Here is a 25675-nt window from a genome sequence, read left to right as displayed (position 1 = left end):
ACAAATATTGCATTCAAATCACCCCTGACAGATGGCCATCCAGCCTCTGTTTAAAACCTTCCAAAGAAGGAGCCTCCACCACACTCAGTGAAATACTAGTACAATCATATCTCAGTTAACAAAGTAGATATGTTCCTGGCCTTTATTTCTTTAACAGAACGCAATGATATGGAAAGACAATTTACATCCTCAAAAGAAGAGCAGTTCAATATGTTTCAGCAATCTTTTTATTCAAAACTAACATTATGCACATGTTGTACAAAGCAATCAGGTACATAAGCAAATGAGAAGATTTTGAATTTTCTAGACTACAGGTAATCTGAAAGCTTCTTCCAAAGTTCTGGAGGCAGGTGCATGTTTTGCTTCTTTGATTAAGCACACACAGCTACAGTCCGCTCACCTTTCTTTCTCACATCAAGCTTTCTTGCATTGCTTAATAAAGACACAATGCTACAACCCAGGCCCGTAGCCAGGATTTTGATTCGGGGGGGGGGGGGGGGAGCTGAGTCTGAGTGAAAGAGGGTGTAGCCTCGCAAACCTTTTGTATCACCTCAATACCCCCATGCATATGAGATATATTGAGTATGGTGATCAGATCATGATATGAATAAACATAAGAGTTTAAATAATGTACCAGCAAGGCCTTTTCGCAGACCACCATGAGAATATGTCTTTCTGCAGGTCTTTTTCACCAGCCTTCCAGTGCCATTGCTGCAAATCCCAAACAACAACAACCATCTAGTTAGACTGAAGACAACAAAAGGGATAAGTGGGTTCCTCTCAAACAAAGATTTTGGAAAACTGGGGAATACCTGTACTAACAGTACTGCTTGTGGTATATCTATTACTAACACTAGTGTGTATTCTATCTTTGTTACATGACATACAAGAGGGTGCTGAATTTTCTTCCTCCTTTTTAAATCTAAGAATTATTACTATGTACAATATTAGCATATTAGGTTGTTTTGTTGTTTAGTCATTCAGTTGCTTGTGACTCTTCGTGATCTCATGGACCAGCCCATGCCAGAGCTCCCTGTCAGCCATTGCCACCCCCAGCTCCTTCAAGGTCAAGCCAGTCACTTCAAAGATAACATCCATCCATCTTGCTCTTGGTTGCCTCCTCTTCCTTTTTCCTTCTATTTTCCCCAGCATCATTATCTTCTCCAAGCTTTCCTGTCTTCTCATTATGTGGCCAAAGTACTTCATCTTTGTCTCTAAATATCCTTCCTTCCAGTGAGCAGTCAAGTATTATTTCCTGAAGGATGGACTGGTTTGGTCTTCTCGCAGTCCAAGGCACTCTCAGAATTTTCCTCCAACACCACAGTTCAAAAGTGTCTATCTTCCTTCACTCAGCCTTCCTTATGGTCCAGCTCTCACATCCATAGGTTACTATGGGGGGGAAAATTAGGATGGGCTGTGATTAAAAGGTGAAATGGAAGGCAGATATTTTCTTCATATCAGACGTCTCTTGTGGTGCAAGGAAACAGGGCAATGAAGGAACTGTAATAAATTAATTAGCTCTAACTCTTCTCTTCTGCTCCCAGTGTCTAAGAAACCCAGCAGCCTAGTTAAAAGGAAAAAAAGACCTTTGATGTCAACAAATCCCCTTATCAGTTTTTGAGTTTCCTGTTCCGTCTCCCTTCATTTTGCATAAAGGAAAAAACAATCACGTTGTAGAGCTGACACAACACTTGAAACCCCAGCAGAAGGCTGTGTTGATTTCATCATAATTTGCTTCACAATTCAGTTTCATTGAGGACAGAACAGGTCCTCTTCTGACCTCAATCTTAAGTCTTACTCTGGAAGCAACTTCCTAGGTAAATGGAGCTACAATATTACCATGGAAATATTACTAAAGAAAACTGTGAAGAATTGCTGAGCAAGAACAAAAACAATGGCTGCTTTTTAATACGAGACAGCGAGAGCATCCCAGGAGCTTTGTGCCTTTGTGTTTTGTAAGTATTTCTCCTTCAAATATGCAAACTTGGAGTCTTGGTTATCTCATTAGGAGATAAGAGCATTCAGATAAACATAGCTACATCTTAACACTGATATTTAACTATATGCAAAATAAGCATGACTAGTTTTATGTGGATTGGATCCAGTGACATTTGGAAGGACTATAGGTTGATCATCTCTTATTTGAAATGCCTGGGACCAGAAGTGCTTTGGATTTGGAAATATTGTTTTTACATTTTGGAATATCTGCATATTCATAATGAGATATCTTGGAGATGGGACCCAAGTTTGGACATGAAATTAGTTCTCTGCCCCGGAGTGTGGCGGAGGCTTCTTCTTTGGAGGCTTTTAAACAGAAGCTGGGTGGCCATCTGCCAGGGATGTTATGAATGTGATTTTCCTGCCTCTTGGCAGGGGGCTGGACTGGATAGCCCATGAGGTCTCTTCCAACTCTATGATTCTATTATTTATGTTTCATATACACTGTGTACACAGAGAGAAATATTTTCAACAGTTTGTGTACACTGAACCATCAGAAAGCAAAGGTGTCACTGGCTCAACCACCCATGTAGGCAATTTCGAAGTATTTTGGATTTTGGATAAGGGATACTCACACTGCACTTCATTTTATGTCCATGAACAAATCTAATACTATTCTGCTTTTATTAAAAAATCCACTGTAAGCCCTGCCCAGACTGAAATGCATTTTTGAAAGGTGAAGAACTGTGTTCAATTACAAGCCTTAATTAACATGTTTTTCACTTGTCCAGTAAATATTTTGAGAGTTAACAGTCTAGAAGTATCTGGACTTTCACTTCAAATAACGTCTGAGAAAGGCAAGGACAAGGCAAGCTTCTTAAACTAATAAAATAACAATATTTTGAGCATCTTGAGATGACTCGCCAGTTTCTTCTGGATGTGCCCTAGTTTCTGCTTGTTTTAGACTCATTCCATACTCACATGAAAGCACTCTAGTGCCCACTGTCTCTTCTCCATGGACAGGAGTGCCTTCTCTGGACAAAATGATTACTGCTGATAAATGCTTAGGCTAGATGTTAAGACTGTTCTCGTATATGAATTACATTGGTTTACAGTATCTCTAGCCAGCACATATTTCAACAGAACTTCAATCTCGGTCATCATGATTCCTTTTGTGTCTTTAAATATCACCAGGAGGTTAAAAAAAATAATATTGTTTCCTCTGTTTTGAACTACGACATACCTAAAATATGCCTGGTCTACTTTGTCAGTTTAATTATTTTCAATTTATGAGCAAATACCATTTGCTTGCCTGACACCAATATCTAAATGGCTGGCTGAAAATAATTAGGCAAAAATAGTTCTAACTTCCACCAAAGATGTTTCAACATACAACAAAAATCAGTAAGAACGCCAGTCCTAGTTACCATCAGAAATGGCTTCATGTGTGCACACCTCTAGAAAAATAACAACTAACTGTAACAGTGGCTACATGCTGTTCCCAAAGGGTAAGGGGGGATTTATCGGCAGCAACTGACACTCACAGCTAACATAACGTGAGGAAGGAAACATTTCCTTGGCAACCTGCAGTCTGTATGAACTGGGTGGCGTTTTAATGTTCTGTTGCACACATCTAAATGTATTTATGCATGTACAATATTTATGTAATTTATTCATTTCTATCTTACCCATCTCTTAATAATGGGACTTACAGCAATCAACAACATATTTGAAAACAATATAGATTAAAACTATACAACATAAATCATTTTAAAAGCAATGAAACAGATGTATTGTTGAAGGCTTTCATGGCCAGAATCACTGGGTTGTTGTAGGTTTTTCGGGCTGTATGGCCATGTTCTAGAAGCACTCTCTCCTGACGTTTCACCTGCATCTATGACAGGCATCCTCAGAGGTTGTGCAGTCTTCAACATGGCCATATAGCCCGAAAAAACTACAACAACTCAGCAATGAAACCATTTGCAAATTTAAAACATTAAAGACAGAAAAATGATTAAAAGTCCCCATCCAAACCTTAAAACAGCATTGCACAGTATTAAAGTCCCACATCAGCCAGTTTTTAAAAGCTGGGTGGAGTTCCAGCTTTTTGGTGGGAATAAGGTATTTTCCCTTATTCCCACCAAACAAACCTGAAAAGTTGGTAGGGCACAGACAAAAGCTCCCCCCACTCTTATATGATTCCTCAAGACACATTAATATTTGAGTGATCTCAGAAATCATTGTTTTTCCCTTTTTAAAAATCCAGCTATGAATCGTTTGTCTACACATACAGGATCTTCAGGAAACACAATGGACATTTTATGATTCAGGTAAGAAAAACAATCTGTTCCTATACCTTAATGAGTTCCTTAACCTTAACCCAACAATGCATGCAACAGTAGAATCCGACCAAATCCTTACGTCATTTTGTGCCACCTTTTCCATTTTTTATTTGGAAAAATTAAAATATATTTGGGAAATTCTATTTTGAGTTATCCAACCTTTTTATATCTTGATGAGAGTCTGGATTCTGAATGAAAAGGAACTGCCAAGGATCAGTTTCCAGATATTTAAAAGAAGCAAATCTAATTATGAGGCAGTTTCATATTAAACCTGCTGAGTTCATTATACCTTTCTCTGAAATCAATCTCATTTAAGTCAGGAAGAATTACACAGCCCAACAAAAGAAAATTATTGCTGTCTTGGTTTTTAGGCCTGTTCCTAGGGTTATTTGGGGTGCTGTTTCAGGAAATTGCATTGGATAGATTGCGTCAGATCTCGTTTCTTCCATATGGCTATCATGGTTTTCTATGGGTGAGCAGATGGCGACTAATATAAGGCATATATTCTGTATTTCAAAAACTAGAGCTGATAGGGTAATGGTGCTGTTTTTGGAATCAGCAAGTCAAATATACCCAGAAACAGGTCTAACATTTGAGGCATCAAAATGTGTGTTGGCCAGTGTTATTATTCAACAGGAGCCCCCAGTGACGCAATGGGTTAAACCCTTGTGCTGGCAGGACTGCTGACCGGAAGGTAGGCAGTTCGAATCCAAGGAGTGGGGTGAGCTCCCATCTGTCAGCTCTAGCTTCTCATGTGGGGACATAAGAGAAACCCCCACAGGATGGTAAAACATCTGGGTGTCCCCTGGGCAATGTCCTTGCAGACAACCTATTCTCTCACACCAGAAGTGACTTGCAGTTTCTCAAGTCACTCCTGACATGGAAAAAAAAATTAACATACTTATTTTTTAGGCTTCTGAAGGTGCACCAAAACAGGACTTCAAAACTTTAAAGGACTTAATAGCCACCTTTGAAAAACCAAATCAAGGGCTAGTCATCAATCTGCGATATCCTGTAAATAGATCTACACCCAGACAACAAACTCAAAATCACTATGAGTATGATGATGACTATGTGAATAACGGTAAGAGATACACAAATAATCATGGTGTGTGAAGAATACTATGTTGTACAATGGTTATTCAATAGAAAAAGGTGTGTGTTTTTTTTTTAAAAAAGCACAAATGCAGGGATATAGCATACCATAGTTAAGTCATACCAAGCAAGGATTTGGAATAGCTTAACTAAAAAAATAAAATGCCATTTATTTTGATTATATATCAGTTGATTTACTGGAATTTTGGAAAATCCAAATTCAATTTTCCCCAAACATTAAGATCACGCAACTTGGCTTAGTCTTCAGGCTTAATTTACTTTGGAGGTTCCTTACATAAGGGTAATGTAAATTAAGCATTTTGCCTACCATTTATTACTTTACAATAATCAAATGTTGCATATTTTAGTTTATAACACTGCTTACAGAAATCTGACAAAAAGAAGATATATTACAATATATTTGATGGTGACTCTGTAAGTCAGTGTTTCTTGGGCTATCTGATGCAGCAATTTCCCCCCAATATGTCAGGGATTGGCTCCATTTTTGTGCCCATTGGCTAAAATGGTCCCTCTCTTTCCTGGAAACTTACCTGAAACCAGCAACCAGTGGCAGCTCTAATATAGTGGTTACTGCTTTTGAGTAGACCTCTGCAACTGAAACAAAGCTTCCCTTTTTAGTTTGACTTATTTCTAAACTTTCATTATTGTATCACATAAATGTTCCAGGTAGGTAGTGTTAGAAGTGAAGAACTATTGAAATTGGAAAGTATCCTTTGAACTATCAGAAGTGCTTTCCTCTCACACAGTTTACGTCCGTATCCAGTATATATCTATATCTCTCACAAAATCTGCATCTAGAAGTATTATCACTCCTCTTCCTCTGGATTAAAGAGTTCCTTTCTTTGAAGGGAATCACTAAACATGATGAGATTTGCAGGCAATTCCTCTATTTGCAATTTAAGAAACAGACTTTTCTGGCATAAGAGTTTTCAGTCTTACTAGCTGTACCCACCACGCGTTGCTGTGGCCAACCTTCGCCCTATCTCCCCTTCTTTCCCTCCTTCCTTCACTCCCTGTTTCCTTCCTTCCTTCCTTCCCGTCTTTCCTTCTCTCCTTCCTTCCCTCTCTATCGCTTTCCTTCCTTGCCCCTTTTTCTTTCTCTTCTGCTGTCTCTCTTTTCTTCCTTCTCTCTTTCCTCCTTTCTTTCCCTCCCTCTTTCTCTACATCTTCCCCCTTCCTTCGCTCCTTCTTTCCTTCCTTCTTTCCCTTTTTTCTTTCCTTCTCTTCTTCCTTCTCTAACTTTCCTTCCTCCCCCCTTTTTCTTTCCCTCCCTCTTTCTCTCCTTTCTTCCTTTTCTACCTCATTCCTTCCTTCCTTCTTTCTTTCCCTCCCTCTTTCTCTCCTTTCTTCCTTTTCTACCTCATTCCTTCCTTCCTTCTTTCTTTCCCTCCCTCTTTCTCTCCTTTCTTCCTTTTCTACCTCATTCCTTCCTTCCTTCTTTCTTTCCCTCCCTCTTTCTCTCCTTTCTTCCTTTTCTACCTCATTCCTTCCTTCCTTCCTTCTTTCTTTCCCTCCCTCTTTCTCTCCTTTCTTCCTTGACAGATTAGAAGGGGGCGGGGCTTGGAGGTGATGTGAGGGGTAAGAGGGAGGAGGGGAGGGGGGATGGGTTTAGAAGGGGGTGGGGCTTGGAGGTGACGTGAGGGGTAAGAGGGAGGAGGGGAGGGGGGATGGGTTTAGAAGGGGGCGGGGCTTGGAGGTGACGTGAGGGGTAAGAGGGAGGAGGGGAGGGGGGATGGGTTTAGAAGGGGGCGTGGCCGCGCCGGGGGGTGATGGGGGCACGCGCGCGCGTGTGTGCCGTGCGGGGGGGATCAGGGGGGCGCGGGCGCGGGCGTGTGTGTGTGCTGCGGGGGGGGGCTGAGGGGGGCGCGCGCGCGTGTGTGTGTGCCGGGGGTGAGGGGGCACGCGCATGCGGGTGTGTGTGTGTGCTCCGCTGGGGGGGGGAGGGTGAGGGGCCATATGTGCGCGCGCGTCGAGGAGTTTGTGCCAGTGCGCATGCTCAGTTGTTTTCCCGTTTTTTGTGGTTGTTGTTGTGTGGTTTTGATTTCTGAGTGGATTAGTTTGTACCTAGTGGGTTGTCCTTGGGGCATGGCAATTTTGGTAGAGTTTTGTGGAGGGGTTTTAGAGTTTTGCTTCCCCGTTGGACGCCAGTAGGAAATTTATATATATAGATTGTTATGCAATTGAACTGATCAACCAGGAGAATGAGGACTGCATTTAGAAACAAATGCCAGACTTTACAGGATCCAATCTGATGACAGATTATTAACGTGAGTGCAAAATGAAGCTAAATATGGGAATCAGCAGTGGAAAGAGGTACCCTAATTCATGTGTAGGGCCAACTCAATACATTTTCTTTTCATGGGCAGAACACTAAATGATATCCCTCTACATTCAAAAATTAGAAAAATGTGAATTATCTTTTCTCTCTTCACAGAACCCGGAGATGACGATTATATCCATGTATTGCCTGATTGATTGAAGGACCTTCATCTCAGGCCCCTTCTACACTGCCATATAATCCAGATGAACTGGATTAGATGAGTCTACACAGCCATATAATCCAGATCAAAGCAGCTAATCTGGATTTGATATGGCAGTGTAGAAGGGGCCTCAGTTTGCTCCATTTTATCAAGGAAATCAACTGCAGTGGGTTGCACTAATACAGACTGCAGCTCAGTCATGGATGTTGGGATCTGTCTTTGTTTCTCTCTGGATAGTATTCACAAAGCTAAAAATTTCTTACTTGTAATTTTTGTATAATTGTAATAAAAACCAAATCCTTCAAACATTCTTCTCTCTACTCATGGAGCTGAAATCTAGACATCACATACTCAGAGGAGTGAGGATCATATGGCCCTCCAGATGTAGTTAGATTATAGCCTACAGCGTTCTTCACTGTTGCTTATGCTGGCTAGCGTAGCCATATGGGCACTGAGGTACACATATTACCCCATATAAAGTTTGATACAGTAATGACATAAGAACAACACAGCATCAGTTTCATTAAACCATGGTAATGGTTTAAATGTTAATTTGCCATTCCTTAATTCTGAAATATAGATGGCAAAAGATGTTTGGAGGTTTTTTTTCTTATAAAAATCTGCTTGAAACATGTTTCCATTGTTTTTTCTTCTTCGGTGTATCTCATTGTTGTATCATATTGTTTTTAAACAAACAGTATTCTATACCATTTAGGGAGAGCATATCAAAGGAGGTTTGGTTGTATATTATCAGTCTTTGCAAGTTATTGTGATGTGTTTATTTTTCTACTATGTGAAATTTCATAGCAACAAAAACATTATTCATATGAGTTTTGGGGTATATGTTTTTATAGGTTTTGGAACCCAGTATTTCATGACAATTTCATAAGTCTGGAGCTATTCGCCCATTGAAATAGACATACCAGTATGTGACACTGAGTAAAAGAGCTCGGATCTAGGGGAGAAGAGGGGGGGAAAGTTAGGAGCCAAATCTTAACATTGTCACATTTGCCTTATCACTATGTGAACTTGTTTTTCGCAGATAATAGTCTTTGCACACTATGCAACCTGAATTCAGTCTTTTTAACAATTGTGAGTACAAGTGACTGATTGTTTTTAAAACCCTATTGTTGTACATGCCATAAAGATCTGAATTTGCCCTAAATACAGGATGATACTGAAAGTGATTTTTAAATGTCTGGTTTTTCATAATTTCATTCTCATCACATATTTCTCCATGAAAATGGTTTCATGAGTTGCAAAAGTGCAAAGATTCCTCTGAGAGCAAGCATAGGGCAGATCTACATTGACCCATAGCCTTATATAAAATCCTCCTGTTGCGTTAAGAAATGATTTTGGGTGGTGAATATGTGAAAACATTGTGTAATTAGTTACTTACTCATTCCCACCCAATTTGTTTGGTGGGAAAGGCCTTCATTTTTTCTTATTTCTACCCCAGGCCTTCATATCTTGTGAGTGGTATGCATGTTCTCTTCCCTTGGAATAATACTAACATAGATTAGATCTACATTGCCTTATAGCCCAGGACCCAATCTGGATTATACAAATCTATACTGCTTTGAACTGGATTATACTGCCAGTTAATCTGGGCTAAACCAATAATCTGGGACCAAATCCTAGGATATAGGGCAGCATAGATCCAGCCACAGACATGTTATGGGACATTTTTTTTCTCCTTTCAGCATTTACTCATACTATCTATTACTTCTCTTCTGCAGGAATGTGCACAAACATTTTTTACTGGTGTATTTCATTATATTCTTCCATAGTGATACAAAATGCTCTTTATATTTTCTGGATTTTAGAAAATCATGTTTTGTAATGCAAATTTCACTCTTCATCAACCAGATTTAAGAAATACTGGCGTTTGTGACATTAAAGCATGGGTATGTTGGCTGCTGAATGCACATTCTATGTACAACAGTGTGACAGAAGGTGATGAAAACAGGATTTAACACTTTCATATTGGTTTAGTGTATTAGCACGGTTATGTTGTTTTATTAAGACATCTGTGGCCACAGGAAATAACAGCTGACACCTAACCTGCTCCCTCAAGTGCTCTTCTTTCAGTCATAAGATTGAAGATAAGGACAAGTTCAGATTTTATATATATAAAAAATCACTGGACAGCAGCCAGGCGTTTATTGTACAGAGACACAACATGCATACAAGGTCCATGTCACTGGAACGTGTATTTTGAATTCAGGTTTTGGCGTCTTCTGAAGAAACTCTTTTCTGGGTCCCTTCGTTCTCACTCGTACATCTGAAACATTGGAGAGAGTCCATGGAAACCCTTGCTAGATCATCTCCTTCCTTGCTAGCCATCTGTAGCCAAGTGAAGACTGTGCATGGTTCAGCAGCCCCTTGAAGACTGTTTGCTTATGGGACAAGGGACTTCACTAATGTGCTCAAATGCATATATATATATCTGTTATATTTTTTTAAAATGGGAACTCTTTAAATGTTTTTAATTATATTGATAATCCTATTTTAAGTTTTGTATGTTTCAACAATGTGAACTTTTAGCTGGATTCAACATTGGTAAGTTCCTGGGGCGGAAAGGAAAGAAAGAAAGAAACAAATAAATAGAAGACAACTTGGGTTCTAGTAGTAATTGCACTCTGGAGTAATTCCAAATGGACAGATAAAACAGCTGGATGAAATTACCACTAAAGGGATCTCAATATAACTGTATCTCCCTATGGGAGATAGGGCAAAATATAAATAAAGTCTTATTATTATTATTATTATTATTGTAAAAAGTTACACTATCTGATAACATCTCACTGATTTCTGGGCCCCTTCTACACTGCCATATAATCAAGATTATCAAAGCAGATAATCCACATTATCTGTTTTGAACTGGATTATATGAGTCTACACTGCCATATAACACAGTTCTATAAATCAAAGGTAAGTGTACAGTTGACCAAAGAAATATGGAGGTTATTTCAGGAACACTTACAGATCATGCAAATTCACTAGACAATGATGTAATAGGAAATAATTGCAACACAATAGAAAAAAGTTCTTAGGTTAACACAACCTAAAACAGCCTGGAAGTTACATGCAACTTCTTCTTGCCCCCCCCCCCCCTTAATTTATTTTGTTATTACTACCTTTTTTCAACTTCCCACTCCCCAACCCCCGTCTCTTTCCTTTCCTACTTTCCTTCTCATATTGTTCTCACACTTTTGATATAAACCTATCATGATTTTACAAACTTTCTTCACACTCCAACCTCTCGGAGCCAAATTATTCTTAATAAAAATAAGTTGGAAAACAATTGCAATCAAAATGGTTATGGGGAGTGAGACAACTGGAAGTGAGAGAAATCTTCCCCTTGGAAGAAAAATTTGCTCATGACAGTTATCATGGGGGGGGGGGGGGGAGATGTCTCCACTGAAGCTTTCTCAGTAATCTTTGTTTCCGTAACAAGTCAAAATTTTCAAAATCCAATTCTCACAAGGACATAAAGTGAGGTGAAATCTTCTGCAATGTTTAGCACGGAGCGCAAAACAAAGACCACAGGGGAGTTAATCCTTCCCTATGCTATCCAAAGCATGCATTTTTAAGTATAACTCCAGCCAGAATATACATATACATATATATCTATACCTATAGTAAAGGTAAAGGTTCCCCTCTGACATTAAGTCCAAATCCAGTTGTGTCCAACTCTGGGGGGGGGGGGTGATGCTCCTCTCCATTTCTAAGCCAAAGAGTCGGCATTGTCTGTAGGCGCCTCCAAGGTCATGTGGCCAGCATGACTGCATGGAGAGCTGTTACCTTCCCGGTGGAGCGGTACCTATTGATCTACTCACATTTGCATGTTTTCGAACTGCTAGGTTGACAGAAGCTGGGACTAACAGCGGGAGCTCATGCCGCTCCCCAGATCCAAACCTGTAACCTTTCAGTCAGCAAGTTCAACAGCTCAGCGCTTTGACCCACTGCACCACTGGGGGCTCCACCTCTCTCTCTCTCTCTCTAAATATATATCCTGGCTGGAGTTACACTTTAAAAAGAAATCTGATCCATCTTAGAACCAAAGACAACTTAAGAACAAACTTACAGAACCTCCCTTGCTCATAACTTGGGGATTCCCTATACTTTCCTGTTGCAAATTTCTCAGGGAAGTTTATAAATGAATTAAAAAACAACAGAAAAATAGCAGAATGGTGCCAATACAAAATCCCTATCTGTAGAGTCTATGGATGACCACCGCAATGAAGAAACATAAGAAAACGAAGAACTCTTGTTTTTACTACAGTAGATGTGCAGAGTGCTATTGAAAGGGGATTCATTATTACCCACAATAGTCTTCACAGTTTCAGCTCTGTTTCCATGATATCTCCTGTGCCATTATATGTTTCGCCCACCTTATTGAACCATTTATCCTTTAATCAGTTCGTATGTTGGCCTCCTTCCTCCCTCCAAAATTGGTCTGCTGTTGCTTGATACTTGTTTATTACTGTTACGCTGTTTTGTGCTATTTTAATTTGTTGTTCTTTTTGCTTTTAACTATATGTTGCTTGGGCTTGGCCCCATGTAAGCCGCCCCAAGTCCCCTTGGGGAGATGGAGGCAGGGTAGAAAAATAAAGTTCTGTGGCAACTTGCAACATATTCAATACTACTGTATTTTTGTGGCAAAAACTATATAAATAAACTATACATAAATATGGGTCCCTGAGAACTGAAAGGAGAAGAGCGCAGCTGCATTAAGAAATCAAATAAAAAAGGAAGGCTAAACTCTCATGAAGGTGACAGAATATAAAATCTGGGGTGGCCTTGTTGCTTAGGCAAGGAATCCTCAAAGATGTGTGCATCTACACTGAGGAAATTGATGCAGTTTGACACCACTTTTACTGCCGTATCTCAATGCCATTGAATCCTGAGGGTTCGGTTTTACAAGACCTTTGCTTCCAGAGTGTTGGTGCCTCACAAAACTAAAAATCCCAGGATTCTTTAAAACTTAAGCATTGGCAGGTAAAGAGGTGCCAAACAGCATTAATTCTTCGAACAGCTGACCTTTCAATCAACAAGTTCAGCAGCTCAGCGGTTTAACCCAATGCATCACAGGGGGCCCACATGCCTGAAGTGGGTTAAACCGCTGAGCTGCTGAACTTGTTGACTGAAAGGTCAGCTGTTCGAATCAGGAAAGTTGTGTGAGTTCCTGCTGTTAGCCCCAGCTTCTGTCAACCTAACAGTTCGAAAACATGCAAATGAGTAGATCAATAGGTACCATTCTGGTAGGACTGTAACAACGCTCCATGCAGTCATGTTGGAAATAATATGATAGCTGGGTCCGGAAGCTCCGAGTGTTACAGAGATGCCGCATCGCTTGTTCGGGAGTGCTGTTTGTGCAAGAGAGACTTAGCTAATGTAAGCCAGGCCGAAGACAGATAATATAGAAGGAATGTAAGAGTTCTTTAATGGTGAAACCCTAATCTTTACCCTAACCGTGAACCGTACCGTAAGCCTAACCCTAACCCCTTACCCAAAACCTTGCCCTAACCCAAACCCTAAACATTACCCTAACCCAGGGATCCACAAACTTTTTAAACAGAGGGCCAGGTCACAGTCCCTCAAACTGTTGGAGGGCCGGATAATAATTTGAAAAAAACATTTAGAATGAATTCCTATACACACTGCACATATCTTATTTGTAATGCAAAAAACACTTTAAAACAATACTGACAAATATAAACTTATTGGTTTTTTTTTTTTGGTATTTCAATGGGAAGTGTGGGCCTGCTTTTGGCTGATGAGATAGGATTGTTGTTCTTGTTGTGTGCTTTCAAATAATTTCACTGAGGTTGACCCTGAGCGAGGGCCGGGTAAATGACCTTGGAGGGCCACATCTGGTCCACGGGCCTTAGTTTGAGGACCCCTGCCCTAACTCTTATGCTAACCCAAATCCTAAACCTTACCCGTACCCTAACCTTAACCCTAACCCAAATCCTGAACTTTGCCCTAACCCTTATCCTAAGCGTCCCCTCCTTTCTATCCTTCCTTCGCTCTCTCTGCTCTCACTCTGCCCTCTCTTTTCCCTTATTTATCATCTTTGCATCATCTCCTTAACACTTGGGAGCTTCTGGACCCAGCTATCATACTATCAGTCATGCTGGCCACATGATCTTGGAGGTGTCTGTGGACAATACCGGCTCTTCGGCTCAGAAATTGAGATAAAACCAACGCTCAGTCGGACATGACTAGACTTAAACCTTTACCTAGATAAGGCATGAGCAAACTTTGGCCCTCCAGAAGTTTTGAACTTCAACTCCCACAATTCCTAACAGCTTCAGACCCCTGAGGGGAAAAGGAAAGGAGCTGAGGCTGTTAGGAGTTGTGGGAAGGCTGAAGTTTGCCCATGCCTGAATTACTATGCTAATGCAGCTTTGGCACCACTTTTAAGTGCCTCACTTTGGAGACTGAGGGTGCACCTACACTGTAGAATGAATGCAGGTTGATACCACTTGAGCTGACATGGAATTGTGGGATTTGTAGTCTTGCAAGGCCTTAGAAGTCCAAGGGCATTCCTCCAACTGCATTGGTTCTGCTGCCTGGAGGAAGGCGCGCGCTCCTCAGATCAGGCAGCCGCCTCGCGCCTTCCCAGCATGCACCAGGCTGGGCGGAAGTGCTCCCGAGGGGCGTCGTCGTGGTCGGTCGCGGCCTCAAAATGGCGGCCAAGGCGCCAAATACGATTTCGGGAGAGTGAAAGAGAGACCGGGAGCCCAAGTTTGGTGATACTGGCGCTCCGCGGCGGCATGGACGCCTCGGCCTGCATGAAGTCGCTGCTCCTGGCGGCCTCTCAGTACCGGGCGGCTCGCACCCAGCCCAACGCGGCGCTCCTGCAGCGGAGCCTGGAGGTAGGAAGAGCAGGAGTTCGGGAGGAGGAGGGGGCTTCCTTCCATCCTTCCTTCGGCCTCTCTGTCCGAGGCAGGCCTCCCGCTCTTGGGGCCTCCAACTCCCAGAAGCCCTCGCCTGCTTGTTCAGTGGGAGTTGGAGGGCCGCAGTTTGAGGAGGCCTGGTCTAAGTCTCCTCGCCCTCTTTATCAATAGGCAACTATTATAAACAATGACTAATTGTGATCTTTACATTATTAATTGTTGCAAATTAAATGATTAAATATCCTTAAACGACATCACAACCTCTGAGGATGCTTGTCCCATTTCTTAAGATTGGCTCTGCATCTCGTGGTGCCAGAGCGCAATCTGTTCAGCGCCTTCCAAGTCGCCCAGTCTTCTGTCTGCCCAGGGGGGAGTCTGTCATCTGGTATCACCCACGGATTGAGGTGCTGGGTTTGAGCCTGCCACTTTTGGACTCTCGCTTGCTGAGGTGTTCCAGCGAGTGTCTGTAGATCTAAGAAAACTATTTCGTGATTTAAGTCGTTGACGTGCTGGCTGATACCCAAACAAGGGATGAGCTGGAGATGTCACTGCCTTGGTCCATTCACTATTGGCTGCTACCTGACTATCGGCAGATGTCAGGTGGTGCAATGCTGGCTAAGCAGTGTAATTTCTCCAGTGGTGTAGGGCGCAGACACCCTGTGATAATGCGGCATGTCTCATTAAGAGCCACATCCACTGTTTTAGCGTGGTGAGATATGTTCCACACTGGGCATGCATACTCAGCAGCAGAGTAGCACAGCACAAGGGCAGATGTCTTCACTGTGTCTGGTTGTGATCCCCAGGTTGTGCCAGTCAGCTTTCGTATGATATTTTTTCTAGCGCCCACTTTTTGCTTGATATTCAGGCAATGCTTGTAGGTCAGAGCACGGTCCAGAGTGACTCCCAGGTATTTGGGTGTGCAGCAATGCTCCAGTGGGATTCCTTCCCAGGTAATCCTCAGAGCTCAGGATGCTTGTCTGTTCTTAATGTGAAAGGCACATGTCTGTGTTTTAGATGGATTAGGGATCAGTTGGTTTTCCCTGTAATAGACAGTAAGAGCACCTAGAGCTTCCACATAGATGCAGGCGAAATGTCAGGAGAGAATGCCTCTAGAACATGGCCATATAGCCCGAAAAAACCTACAACAGCCGAATTTAATGATTCATACTTATGATCTTTCAAAGCTCTCCCTGATCTTTCAAGTGATCAGTCTTTTAACGGGTACTATTTGTCTGCTGTTCAGAAAAACAGCTTTCCTTTAGAATCCTCCTGTGGGTTCTTTCTTTTTTTTAGCATTGTTGACTTCTTTGAGGGCAGAGTCGTGTTTTAATCCACTGTTTCCCAAACTTTGGCCTTATCCACACTGCTGAATAAAATCCCACATTTCCTGCTTTGAGTTGGGATATATGAGGGTTGAATGAAAAGTAATGCCTCCACTGTCGTAACTCAACATATGGCAGTACTGGTATGTGGCAGGTACTGGCTTGTTCAGTAGATGCTCCTCTGCAGTTCCATTTTGGCGGGAAGCCTTATCATTGAATGGTTGTGTTAAAGTGCGAAGCATGGAACCCTGTGCAGGTGGTTGGTCAATGTGACAAGCAACGTGCAGTCATTGAATTCTTGACAGCAGAAGGTGGCACCCCTAAGGAGATTCATCAGAGAATGCAAGCTGTTTATGGTGATTGTGTTAATGTGAGAACTGAGTCGTTGGGCGAGTAAGTTTAAAGATGTTGAGGTGACACCTGCTGTCAGGAATTAAATGACTGCACGTTGCTTAAGTCGCATTGACCGACCATCTCTGCAGGGTTCCATGCTTCGCACTTTAACAACACAACTGTTTAATGCTAAGGCTTCCCACCAAAATGGAACTGTACTGGCTACCAGTACTGCTATCTATTGACAAGTTTCGAAGGTGGAGGCATTGCTTTTTATTCAACCATCATATGACAGTGTGGACTCGGGGCCCTTCCAGACCGGCCCTATATCCTAGGATCTGATTCCAGGTTTTCTGGTTATCCCAGTTCATCTGACAGTGCAGACTCACATAATTCGATTCAAAGCAGAAAACCTGGGATCAGATCCTGGGATATAGGGCCTGTGTGGAAGGGCCCTATATCCCAGGATCTGTCATCTGGTATCACCCACGGATTGAGGTGCTGGGTTTGAGCCTGCCACTTTTGGACTCTCGCTTGCTGAGGTGTTCCAGCGAGTGTCTGTAGATCTAAGAAAACTATTTCGTGATTTAAGTCGTTGACGTGCTGGCTGATACCCAAACAAGGGATGAGCTGGAGATGTCACTGCCTTGGAGAGCCACAGCTTCCAGTTGAGTTGACAGTTATTTGGATCAACTGGTCATTACAAAACACTTTACTATATTCCTGAAATTTGAAAAAAAAGAGATTTATTTATTTATTTACTGCGCTTATATACCGCAATTCTCAGCCCTAGGGCGACATTGCACCACCTGACATCCGCCGGGAAGTTCTGCTATGAATTGGAAAGTGTAATTTCCTACTATCTCTAATCCTTGTCTATGTGTGTCCTTAAGTTGCCTGTTGACCTATCAGATCCTGGGATATAGGGTTTATCTGGAAGGGCCCTCAGATAGCCCAGTTCAAAGCAGATATTGTTGGATTTCTTTCCTTGATATTCTGGGTGGAAGGGCCCCTTGTCTTCCAGGTGCTTTGGGCTCTGGTTCCCAGCATTCTTAGCTGTTGTTCCAGGCTGTCTGGAATTGAATTTGAATTGAAGCCGGTAACTTAAATTTGTGGGAGGTTGCTTTAATCAATAACATTTATCATGAGCTGTTCTAAGAGCCCTGTGTGCTGAACAAAACACAAATTCCTTTCCTTTGGTTTAAAACCCATCGAGCGCTTCTGAGTGGAGATGTAACTTGTTATGTAATAAACACTTAGAAAAGAATGCCATAATCAAAAGCCAACATCGGTTTCTAAAAAAAAAAAAACCCAAAACCTCATGCCAAACAAACCATATTTTCTTTTTTAAAATAGTGTTACAAGCTTGGTAGATGAAGGGAATGCTGTGGATGTAGCATATCCCGATTTCAGTCAGGCCTTTGACAAGGTTCCCAATGACATTCTCACAGAGAAGCTAGTAACTGGGCTTCTTTTTTAATTATTATTTTATTGATATATTAATTCAGTTAGCAAACTTTTTCCATAAGAGTCTTATCTCAATAGTCACTTTAGCTTAAATGGCACTATATTCCTTATGTGTGTATCACCCATTTCCCATGCACTCCCCCCAGAGGTAACAGGGCTTCTTAAACCTTTTCCACTTCTGACCCCTTTATGCCTCAGAAATTTGTACATGGCCCTGAGAGTAGGAAACAGACATAAAAGCCAAACGTTAACTTATAATAAATTAGCATTTGCAAGGAACTATAAACAGGCTGATTTGCAAGGAATGCTAAACAGACTGTTTAAGGACTTTCTTGTGTCTGTATTACTATCAAGTTTCTACCAAAATGATTCTTCTTGTTTCAGGTCATCTCAGGACTGAAGCTGACAAAATTCTTTGCTTCAAATCAGATTTTACCAAGTGAATGCCTGAGCTGTTTAGTAGAGCTCATTGAAGACCCAAATATAAGCCCATCACTAGCCTTGAGTGTTGTGGGCTTGCTCTCTCAACTAGGTGAGCCTTAAAAGCTGCTTCTGACTGGTAGGATATCTTCCAGGGTAGTCTAGGGGACGTTTCAGACAGGCTCTATATCCCAGAATCCCATCCCAAGTTTTCTGTTTATCTCAGATTATCTGGTAGTGCAGACTCATATCCTGGGATATAGGGCCTGTCTGGAAGGGCCCTAGGATTGATCTCCTCTTGTTGTTCTTCTGTCACCAGGTGACCTTTTTTCCATCAGAATTTGGAAACTCACAATAAGGGCTTTCAATAATATGCTATTCTGTAGATATTTTTTTTTTTGCATTTAATTTTAAATGATTTTAATTCTATAGACTGACTAAACACATGTAATCAAATAATAATACAAATATTTATGTTGCATATATAACATTTTTCATAGCTAATGAGAGAATATGGTGTAACACATAGAATTGATTGATATCTAACTTCCTCGTGATGTCTGTGCAGCTGGAAAGGAGTAGATTATCACTTTTTCATTGGTTTTAAGATAGGAACAAACTTGTTTCAAATATATAAAGCTCGAAATGCATGCACAACTGGAGCATCTTCTTGATGGAGTTATTTATCTTGTGTTTAGAATATTAAAAATGTCAATTCAAGAGATATAGCATAATTATCTTAAGATATACAATATTAGAAAAGTTATAATTGAAATGGAGAGAACAATATATTGCTTTTCCTGACTTATAATCACTAAAAGCTGATCCCTTTAATTGTTGTAGACATGGTACTTCTCATATTTGTAATCATACATATTTTGATCAAATGTTTATATATGTTTACCTATTAGTTCTAGACAATGAGACCAGAGAAGCTCTTCAGAATACTTACAATCTGTGTAGTGTTCTGGCAGGTGTGATTCTTCGAAGTCCTAGCAACCCTATTGAGCCAATATTACTCCAGGTAAGAAAATACAATGGTTAATAATTTATATAATAACAGTTTTAGAATTGAGTTAGTCTCCTGTATAGGATTTTGAGGCAGACTAGTCACATCCAACAAATGCCATGTGCTGTAGAAAATGAGATCATAGTATCTCTTATCCAAAATGCTTGGGACAAGAAGTATGTTGGAAATTTTCAGATTTTGGAATATTTGCATATAGATACTGAGATACCTTGGAGCTGAGACTCAAGCTGAAAGACGAAAATGATTTGTGTTTCACGTACACTTTATACATATGGTCATTTTATGCACAGTGTTTTAACGGTTTTGAACATGAAACAAAGTTTGTGTACATTGAACCATCATAGGGCAAATAAGTCACAAATTTGGGTTTTGAAGCTTTTTTGGATTTCAGGGAAAAGATCTGGCAAACCCACATCTGAATATTCCTTGCCTATGAAAATAACATGAAATGTATGGAATTGCCATAAATAGCAGGTGACGAAGATATGCAGGCCTACTTACTTCAGCCTGATAGATTTTTTTTTGTGTCTTTGAATGATGCTCTGAATTAAATGTGAAACAATGTCTACAATGCCAGATATTGTAAGATTCCCAATATATGTGCACATTTACATTCGTAGTCTTGTGGTTTTAATTCTTTACAAAAAAAAAGTCTCACTGGCTGTCTTGAATTACATCAGTACAGCCATGGCACAATTTTGTTTACATTTCTATATGGTTTAAGATAACTATAAAAAGTAGTAGTAGTAATACTATTAATAATAATAAACTTTATAGAGTCTCTTATCTCCCTGAAGGAACTAAGAGCAGTTTCGAATAAATATGGCAAACATTCAATGCCCAAAGAAAAACAATACAAACAGTTTACATCAGGACAAAACATATTCGACAATAGAAAATACCATAACTATAACTTATTAATCAAAATAGAAATAAAATAAAAATAAAGTAAAAACATAAAAAAAAACCCTGATAAAACACACTAAAATAAAATATATAACCGAATACATGGGAGTTCCATCAGGCAAGGTTCAACAATACCAGTGCCAAGGAGTGCTAAAAATGGACCTAATCAATTAAAAAGGGTTGAGTGAGGGATAATGCAAACAGTATATCATAGGGCTGGGGAAGTGGATGAGGTGCAGAACAGAGGACTGTCTGATGACCTAGGGACGAATTGTTCTCGAAAACTTGCTGGAACATCCAGGTTGTCAGTTCCCTATGAAAGGAGGACAGTGTGAGGGTTTCCCTAATCACCCTGGGGAGGGTGTTTCAAAGTCAGGGGGCCACCAAATAATCAAGTAAACATGTAGTGACTGTACAACTTCATTTATTTATGGTATGTTACAAATATTAAGTCATAAAGTGACTGTATTTGGAGACTTTGCTATAAAACCAAAATATAACTAATTAGATTCTCTGAAAGAAACAGTAGTTTAGTCAGGCAAGTATATTCCTATCTAATAATGCTTGTAAAGATTCGTATGATGAACTTGAGTGGTTTAAAATCTTGGTTTGACTGTTCTGATTTATCAGCTGGAACAATAATAAGGCACACAGTGGATTATTATTTCGGTACCATTTTGAAACAGTATATTGTTAATCTCCACATCACAAAGTGGAATGGAAATTAGTCTTATAAAAGGAAATAATTTTCTTCAGAATCCAAGGCTAAGATAAATCTTTTTTGTTATTTCCTTTATTTGTTTTCATTTTATTTCTCAGAGTGTTCAACTGCTTCAGAAATTGACCTATACTTCAAGAGTATTTCACACCTGTGCTCATATTGATGACTTGGTTTCATTCCTTTTGAATCGTATGTAAGTAACTTCTTTTTCTTTTTTGAAGATTTTTCGGAAAAGAATTTATTAAAATGCTATATTAGCCTGCTATACAGATTAAAAGTCATTTTAACAATATAAAACGTATTGCCTATTTCTTGGATTGGCATAAAAGCATCATATGACAACACTGCACTTTTGTCCCATTCCCTAGTACATGCGCTACAACTTGCACTATCCCATTCCCCTGCTCCTGGCTACGGTTGGCCATGTTTTATGACAGTTGCCATCATAGGTCATTGGGCGCTGTTTTAAATTTAAATAATTGTTTTATATGCTGTGGTTATATTTTTTATTTCTTGGGTTGTTCCATGTACATTGTGCCATATGCAAACCGCCCCAAGTTCCGTTGGGGAGATGGAGGCGGGGTACAAAAATAAAGTTATTATTAGATATATTAAAAGTATAATTTATTCAAAATCATATTTTAAACTTTCATTTATTGTTACATTTTTCTATCATTCTATAGAGTCCTGAATTTATAAGGTCACCTGAACTGTACAGGGCTTCTTTCATCAGTTTATGGGGAGCGGAAGAAACAACTAATTTAGAAAATGAAAATTATTTTGGCTCCTCGTCCTTCATTTCATCCTCAGCACATATAGAATCATAAAGCTGAAAGCACTCATATCCATAAAAAGAAATGTGAAAAAGAAAACAAGACAAGGAATTGTAGCAGTGATACTGTACATCTTCCAACATAGAAGACTTACTGCCACATAGAAATAATATTGGGGTCAGGAGTAAATATAGGAGTGCTTTCTCTGAAATAATTTATTAGGCATTCTAAAAAACTCTTAATACACTGTTCAACAGAGAAAAAGTTGCAGGCCTGAAAATAGTTGTTCTTTTATGATTTTGGGGTGCTGAAAACGAAAATGACATTTAAAAATGTATATTGGCTCTAGTTTTTATGATATAAGCAATCACGTGATCACGTATGGTTGAAGAAATGCATGTTGCGACTTACACTGTGGAAGATTCTAGAATACTCTAGAAAGTTTGATGACGCAGTATTAGTGCCGTGTGCAAAAGCCAGAAAGCCCTATATAAGACCAGACTTTTGAACGGTGAGGGTCAGTCAGTTGAAGACTGAGACAGTATCATTAAACATCGTTTTACATTGTTCCTTTTACTGTAGTTATGCCTCGCACGTGTGTAAATAAAGCACTATGGAAAAAAGATACCAAGGCAAATGGACTCTGTCAATGCTGTCAGACTACTGCTGGAGCATTGGAAGAGACAATCCTTTTCTTGAACACAAAAGAAAAGTCAAGAGAAGCAAACAGGATATAAACTAAAGTCACGATTAAAGCAACATTTAAACTTTTAGACTTTTCAACTGCATTAGGCCTACTAATATAGTTTCTTGCTGCACAAACATAAACAATAGACTAATTAAATAAATATTTCTCATGTATAAACTATTGGCAATATAATTTGACTAAAATTTAGTAAATATTCACGGTTTATATACATGCAGTAAGGTTAGGCGCATTATCATAATATTAACGAATTACCTATTGTGGAGAAAATTGAAATAGCTGTTGTATAAAAACCAGAGCCAATTAACACATTTAATTATTATATTTGAATTCAGCATGTTAAATTTATTAAGAAACGGCACATTTCGTTTCCGCAATTGAGAAAAACTGAAAATTTGTAGAACAGTGATATTTAAAAACATTTCTACTAAATTGGCTTTGGCTAAAGAACAGAAGATCCCTTCCCCCAGAAATTTTTCATTTGTTCTTGGTATTTCAGAAGTCCCTCGGCACATTCTATTACATTATATTAATACATGGTTGTTCTTTCATAAATTGTTCAATGATGACCTGACTGAACCCACTCTGATACTCATAGCTGTATGTTTTTGGGTAATGTAGTATACGTTTGGGCAGCTTAGTTGGTCCATTTCTGCAATGTAGCCCTTAAGACCATTTTAGCTTAATAAAAGACATAATTGATGCAATGATACATTTCATGTTTCTTTTTGCTTATATTTGTTTTATTTAAGGTCAGTCAGTACCAAAGCTTACAAGACAATAAACATAATAAATAACACAATAAATAACCTAAGAAACATAATTTCAAATATCTATTACATTAAATGTAGTAAAGAAAACATCATACTATAAACAGAGGAAACCTATCAAATAAACATCAGAGCAGGATTTAAAAAGTAGCCTTTTCAGTTCAATTTCTTAGCAGTATGAAGGTCTCTTTGGGGAATAATGAAATTAGTTTATAGCTTTTTGTAAACAACAAGCATCTTACTCATTGGACTTTTATTTTAGCCAATCTACCGAAGATGAGTTAACTATACCATGCCTGGGGCTTTTGGCAAATTTGTGTCGACATAATCTTGCCATTCAAACACACATCAAATCATTGGTAAGAAACCTCCTTAAGTGAAATTTCTCCTTGGTTTTTGTTTTGGATATAAGGAAAAACTAGGAGAATATCTTTATTTGAACATTGGTAAATTTAGCATTTTAAGTGAGCATGTGCGAAATGATAGCATATTCATGAACTATTACAACATCATAAGTTCAAAATTACTTCCAAGGGACATAGAAGGAAATGAATTTTAAAGAAATGGTCTAGGTAATTTGGCACACTTTCATTCCATGGCCAATATTCTCTGCATTTATAGGGAAGGTTATTTGGTGTACAAATATGCCATGGTAGTTATGCTGGATCTCACAGTTGTGAGTACACTTACTAATCAGATTCTACAGTCTTGATTTCATGAACAGCCCAGGATTCAAGTGATGGTAGTGGAGAGATACTATGCCTTTTGGCAGAAGGATTGGCTGTGCTTAAAGTTGTACCTACACCTATTTTGAGAATATGTAACTACTTGTCCAACTATTTTGAGTTGGACAAGTTGCCAGGTTGCTCACCAGAGCGGCGTAAAGGGAGCATGCAACTCCTTTGTTACGCCAGCTTCACTGGCTGCCGATCTGCTACCAAGCACAATTCAAAGGCTGGTTTTAACTTTTAAAGCCCTAAACGGAACCTATCTCCTGTTACGAACCATCGCGAAGTTTAAAATCATCTGGAGAGGCCCTGCTCTTGATCCCACTGCAGTTGCAAATGCGATTGGTGGGGACGAGGGACAGGGCCTTCTCAGCAGTGGCCCCCTGTCTATGGAATTTGCTCCCCAGGGACATCAGATTGGCCACCTCCCTCCTGTCCTTTAGAAGGAAACTCAAAACTTGTTTATGGGACCAAGCATTTGATCATCGAATAGCAGCAAATGTAAAGAAGACAAAAGCAATTTGAAGTGACAATGAACTTTGGTTTTAACTGGCGTGTTTTTAACAACTCTTTATTTAATGTTGTTTTAATGGATTTGTTGAATGTTTTTATGATTGTGCTGCCACCGAATGGTGCTTGCTGTGAGGCCGCCCTGAGTCTCTCCTCGGGGGTGAGAAGGGCAGGGTACAAAGTGTACGAAATAAATAAATAAAAAACATTTTTACACAAATATATCTGTTGAACAGAACTTTGACCTAGGCATCCATCTTTACATACATGGTAAAGACATCTCTTGCCTCATTGAAATTGAGAAAGTGAGATACCAAATTCTTTACGAAAGAAAATCAAGAAAAAAGAAAGATCCTTCTCTGCAGTATGTTTGGATATCATCACATTTTGTTTGATAATAGAGCTGATATTTCTAAGTTACCAATATGTTCCAAAAAAGTAAGAGCAGTGATTAAAGACCAGAATTGAAGCAGTGTCAAGAGTAATTCTAATTCTGAGATAAAACTTGTGACTGTGCTATTTCAAGGGCATGATGAAATATGGCTTAAAAAGATAGTAAAAAGAGTTAATATTGTTTGCTTAAGTGGCTGTTGATTGGAAGATAAATTGAAAGAGTGGAAACATCTTTTGTGGGTTTTGAAAACTAACCTTTTCTCACAATTAAAGAATTGAAGGATGTATAATAAAGTATTTAAAACAGTGGGAAGTCTTCTTTTCCTCTTTTCTTCTCTTTCTCCTTTCTTTTCTCCTTTTTTCTATAGAGTTTAAATGTTGGGTTTTACCTGTTTATGTTGTAGTTTTTGGTATTTCTTTTTTATTGTCCAGCTGATTTTTATGAGTATGATACTTGATAAACACAAATTCAGTTTTTGAAAACTGTGTAGCATAAAATGTATTGATTTAAGTTGCAGTGTATTCTTAATACTTTTCTTATGAATATTTTTCTGTTCTCTGTGCTAGACCAATGTGAAGAGCTTCTATCGCACTCTGATCAGTTTTTTGGCTCACAGTAGTCTAACAATGGTCGTATTTGCACTTTCAATATTATCAAGTCTTACATTAAATGAAGAAGTTGGAGAAAAGGTAAGGATGAATGTTTATTCTGTTCTAAAAGAAACTCTTAACATCTATCATGTTAATCTCACATATTATGCATGCCTGGATGTGCAATTACCTCGACATTCAAGACAAGTTAAATAGTCTTC

The 25675-nt window shown here is 39.5% G+C and overlaps 2 protein-coding genes and 1 long non-coding RNA gene across 3 annotated transcripts in view; 2 read left to right on the top strand and 1 right to left on the bottom strand.

Moving 5' to 3' along the window:
- The first annotated feature begins 1678 nt into the window (after positions 1-1678).
- On the top strand, positions 1679-7917 carry LOC132770040 (SH2 domain-containing protein 1B-like). The gene is made up of 4 exons (XM_060766927.2): positions 1679-1955; positions 4205-4268; positions 5193-5364; positions 7831-7917. Exons 1-4 carry the CDS (start codon positions 1822-1824, stop codon positions 7869-7871), a joined length of 411 nt encoding a protein of 136 aa, XP_060622910.2. The 5' UTR covers positions 1679-1821; the 3' UTR covers positions 7872-7917.
- A 2090-nt stretch (positions 7918-10007) lies between these two features.
- Positions 10008-14501, bottom strand: LOC137096711 (uncharacterized). The gene is made up of 2 exons (XR_010909633.1): positions 14342-14501; positions 10008-10446 (listed from the first exon to the last, which is right to left on the bottom strand). It is a non-coding gene; the product is annotated as an uncharacterized lncRNA (long non-coding RNA).
- A 26-nt stretch (positions 14502-14527) lies between these two features.
- Positions 14528-25675, top strand: part of CIP2A (cellular inhibitor of PP2A) — a 31923-nt gene continuing 20775 nt past the window's right edge. The window contains exons 1-6 of the mRNA XM_060770658.2: positions 14528-14763; positions 18291-18438; positions 19238-19350; positions 21082-21176; positions 23495-23591; positions 25431-25553. Of these exons, the coding sequence (XP_060626641.2) occupies positions 14662-14763; positions 18291-18438; positions 19238-19350; positions 21082-21176; positions 23495-23591; positions 25431-25553 (678 nt within the window). The 5' untranslated portion in view covers positions 14528-14661. The remainder of the gene's footprint in view (positions 14764-18290; positions 18439-19237; positions 19351-21081; positions 21177-23494; positions 23592-25430; positions 25554-25675) is intronic.

This window comes from Anolis sagrei, chromosome 3 (assembly GCF_037176765.1).
Source record: "Anolis sagrei isolate rAnoSag1 chromosome 3, rAnoSag1.mat, whole genome shotgun sequence".
Taxonomy (NCBI): Eukaryota; Metazoa; Chordata; class Lepidosauria; order Squamata; family Dactyloidae; genus Anolis; species Anolis sagrei.
Note: the sequence above shows the minus strand (reverse complement) of the source record. Positions and strands in the feature narration are given on the sequence as shown.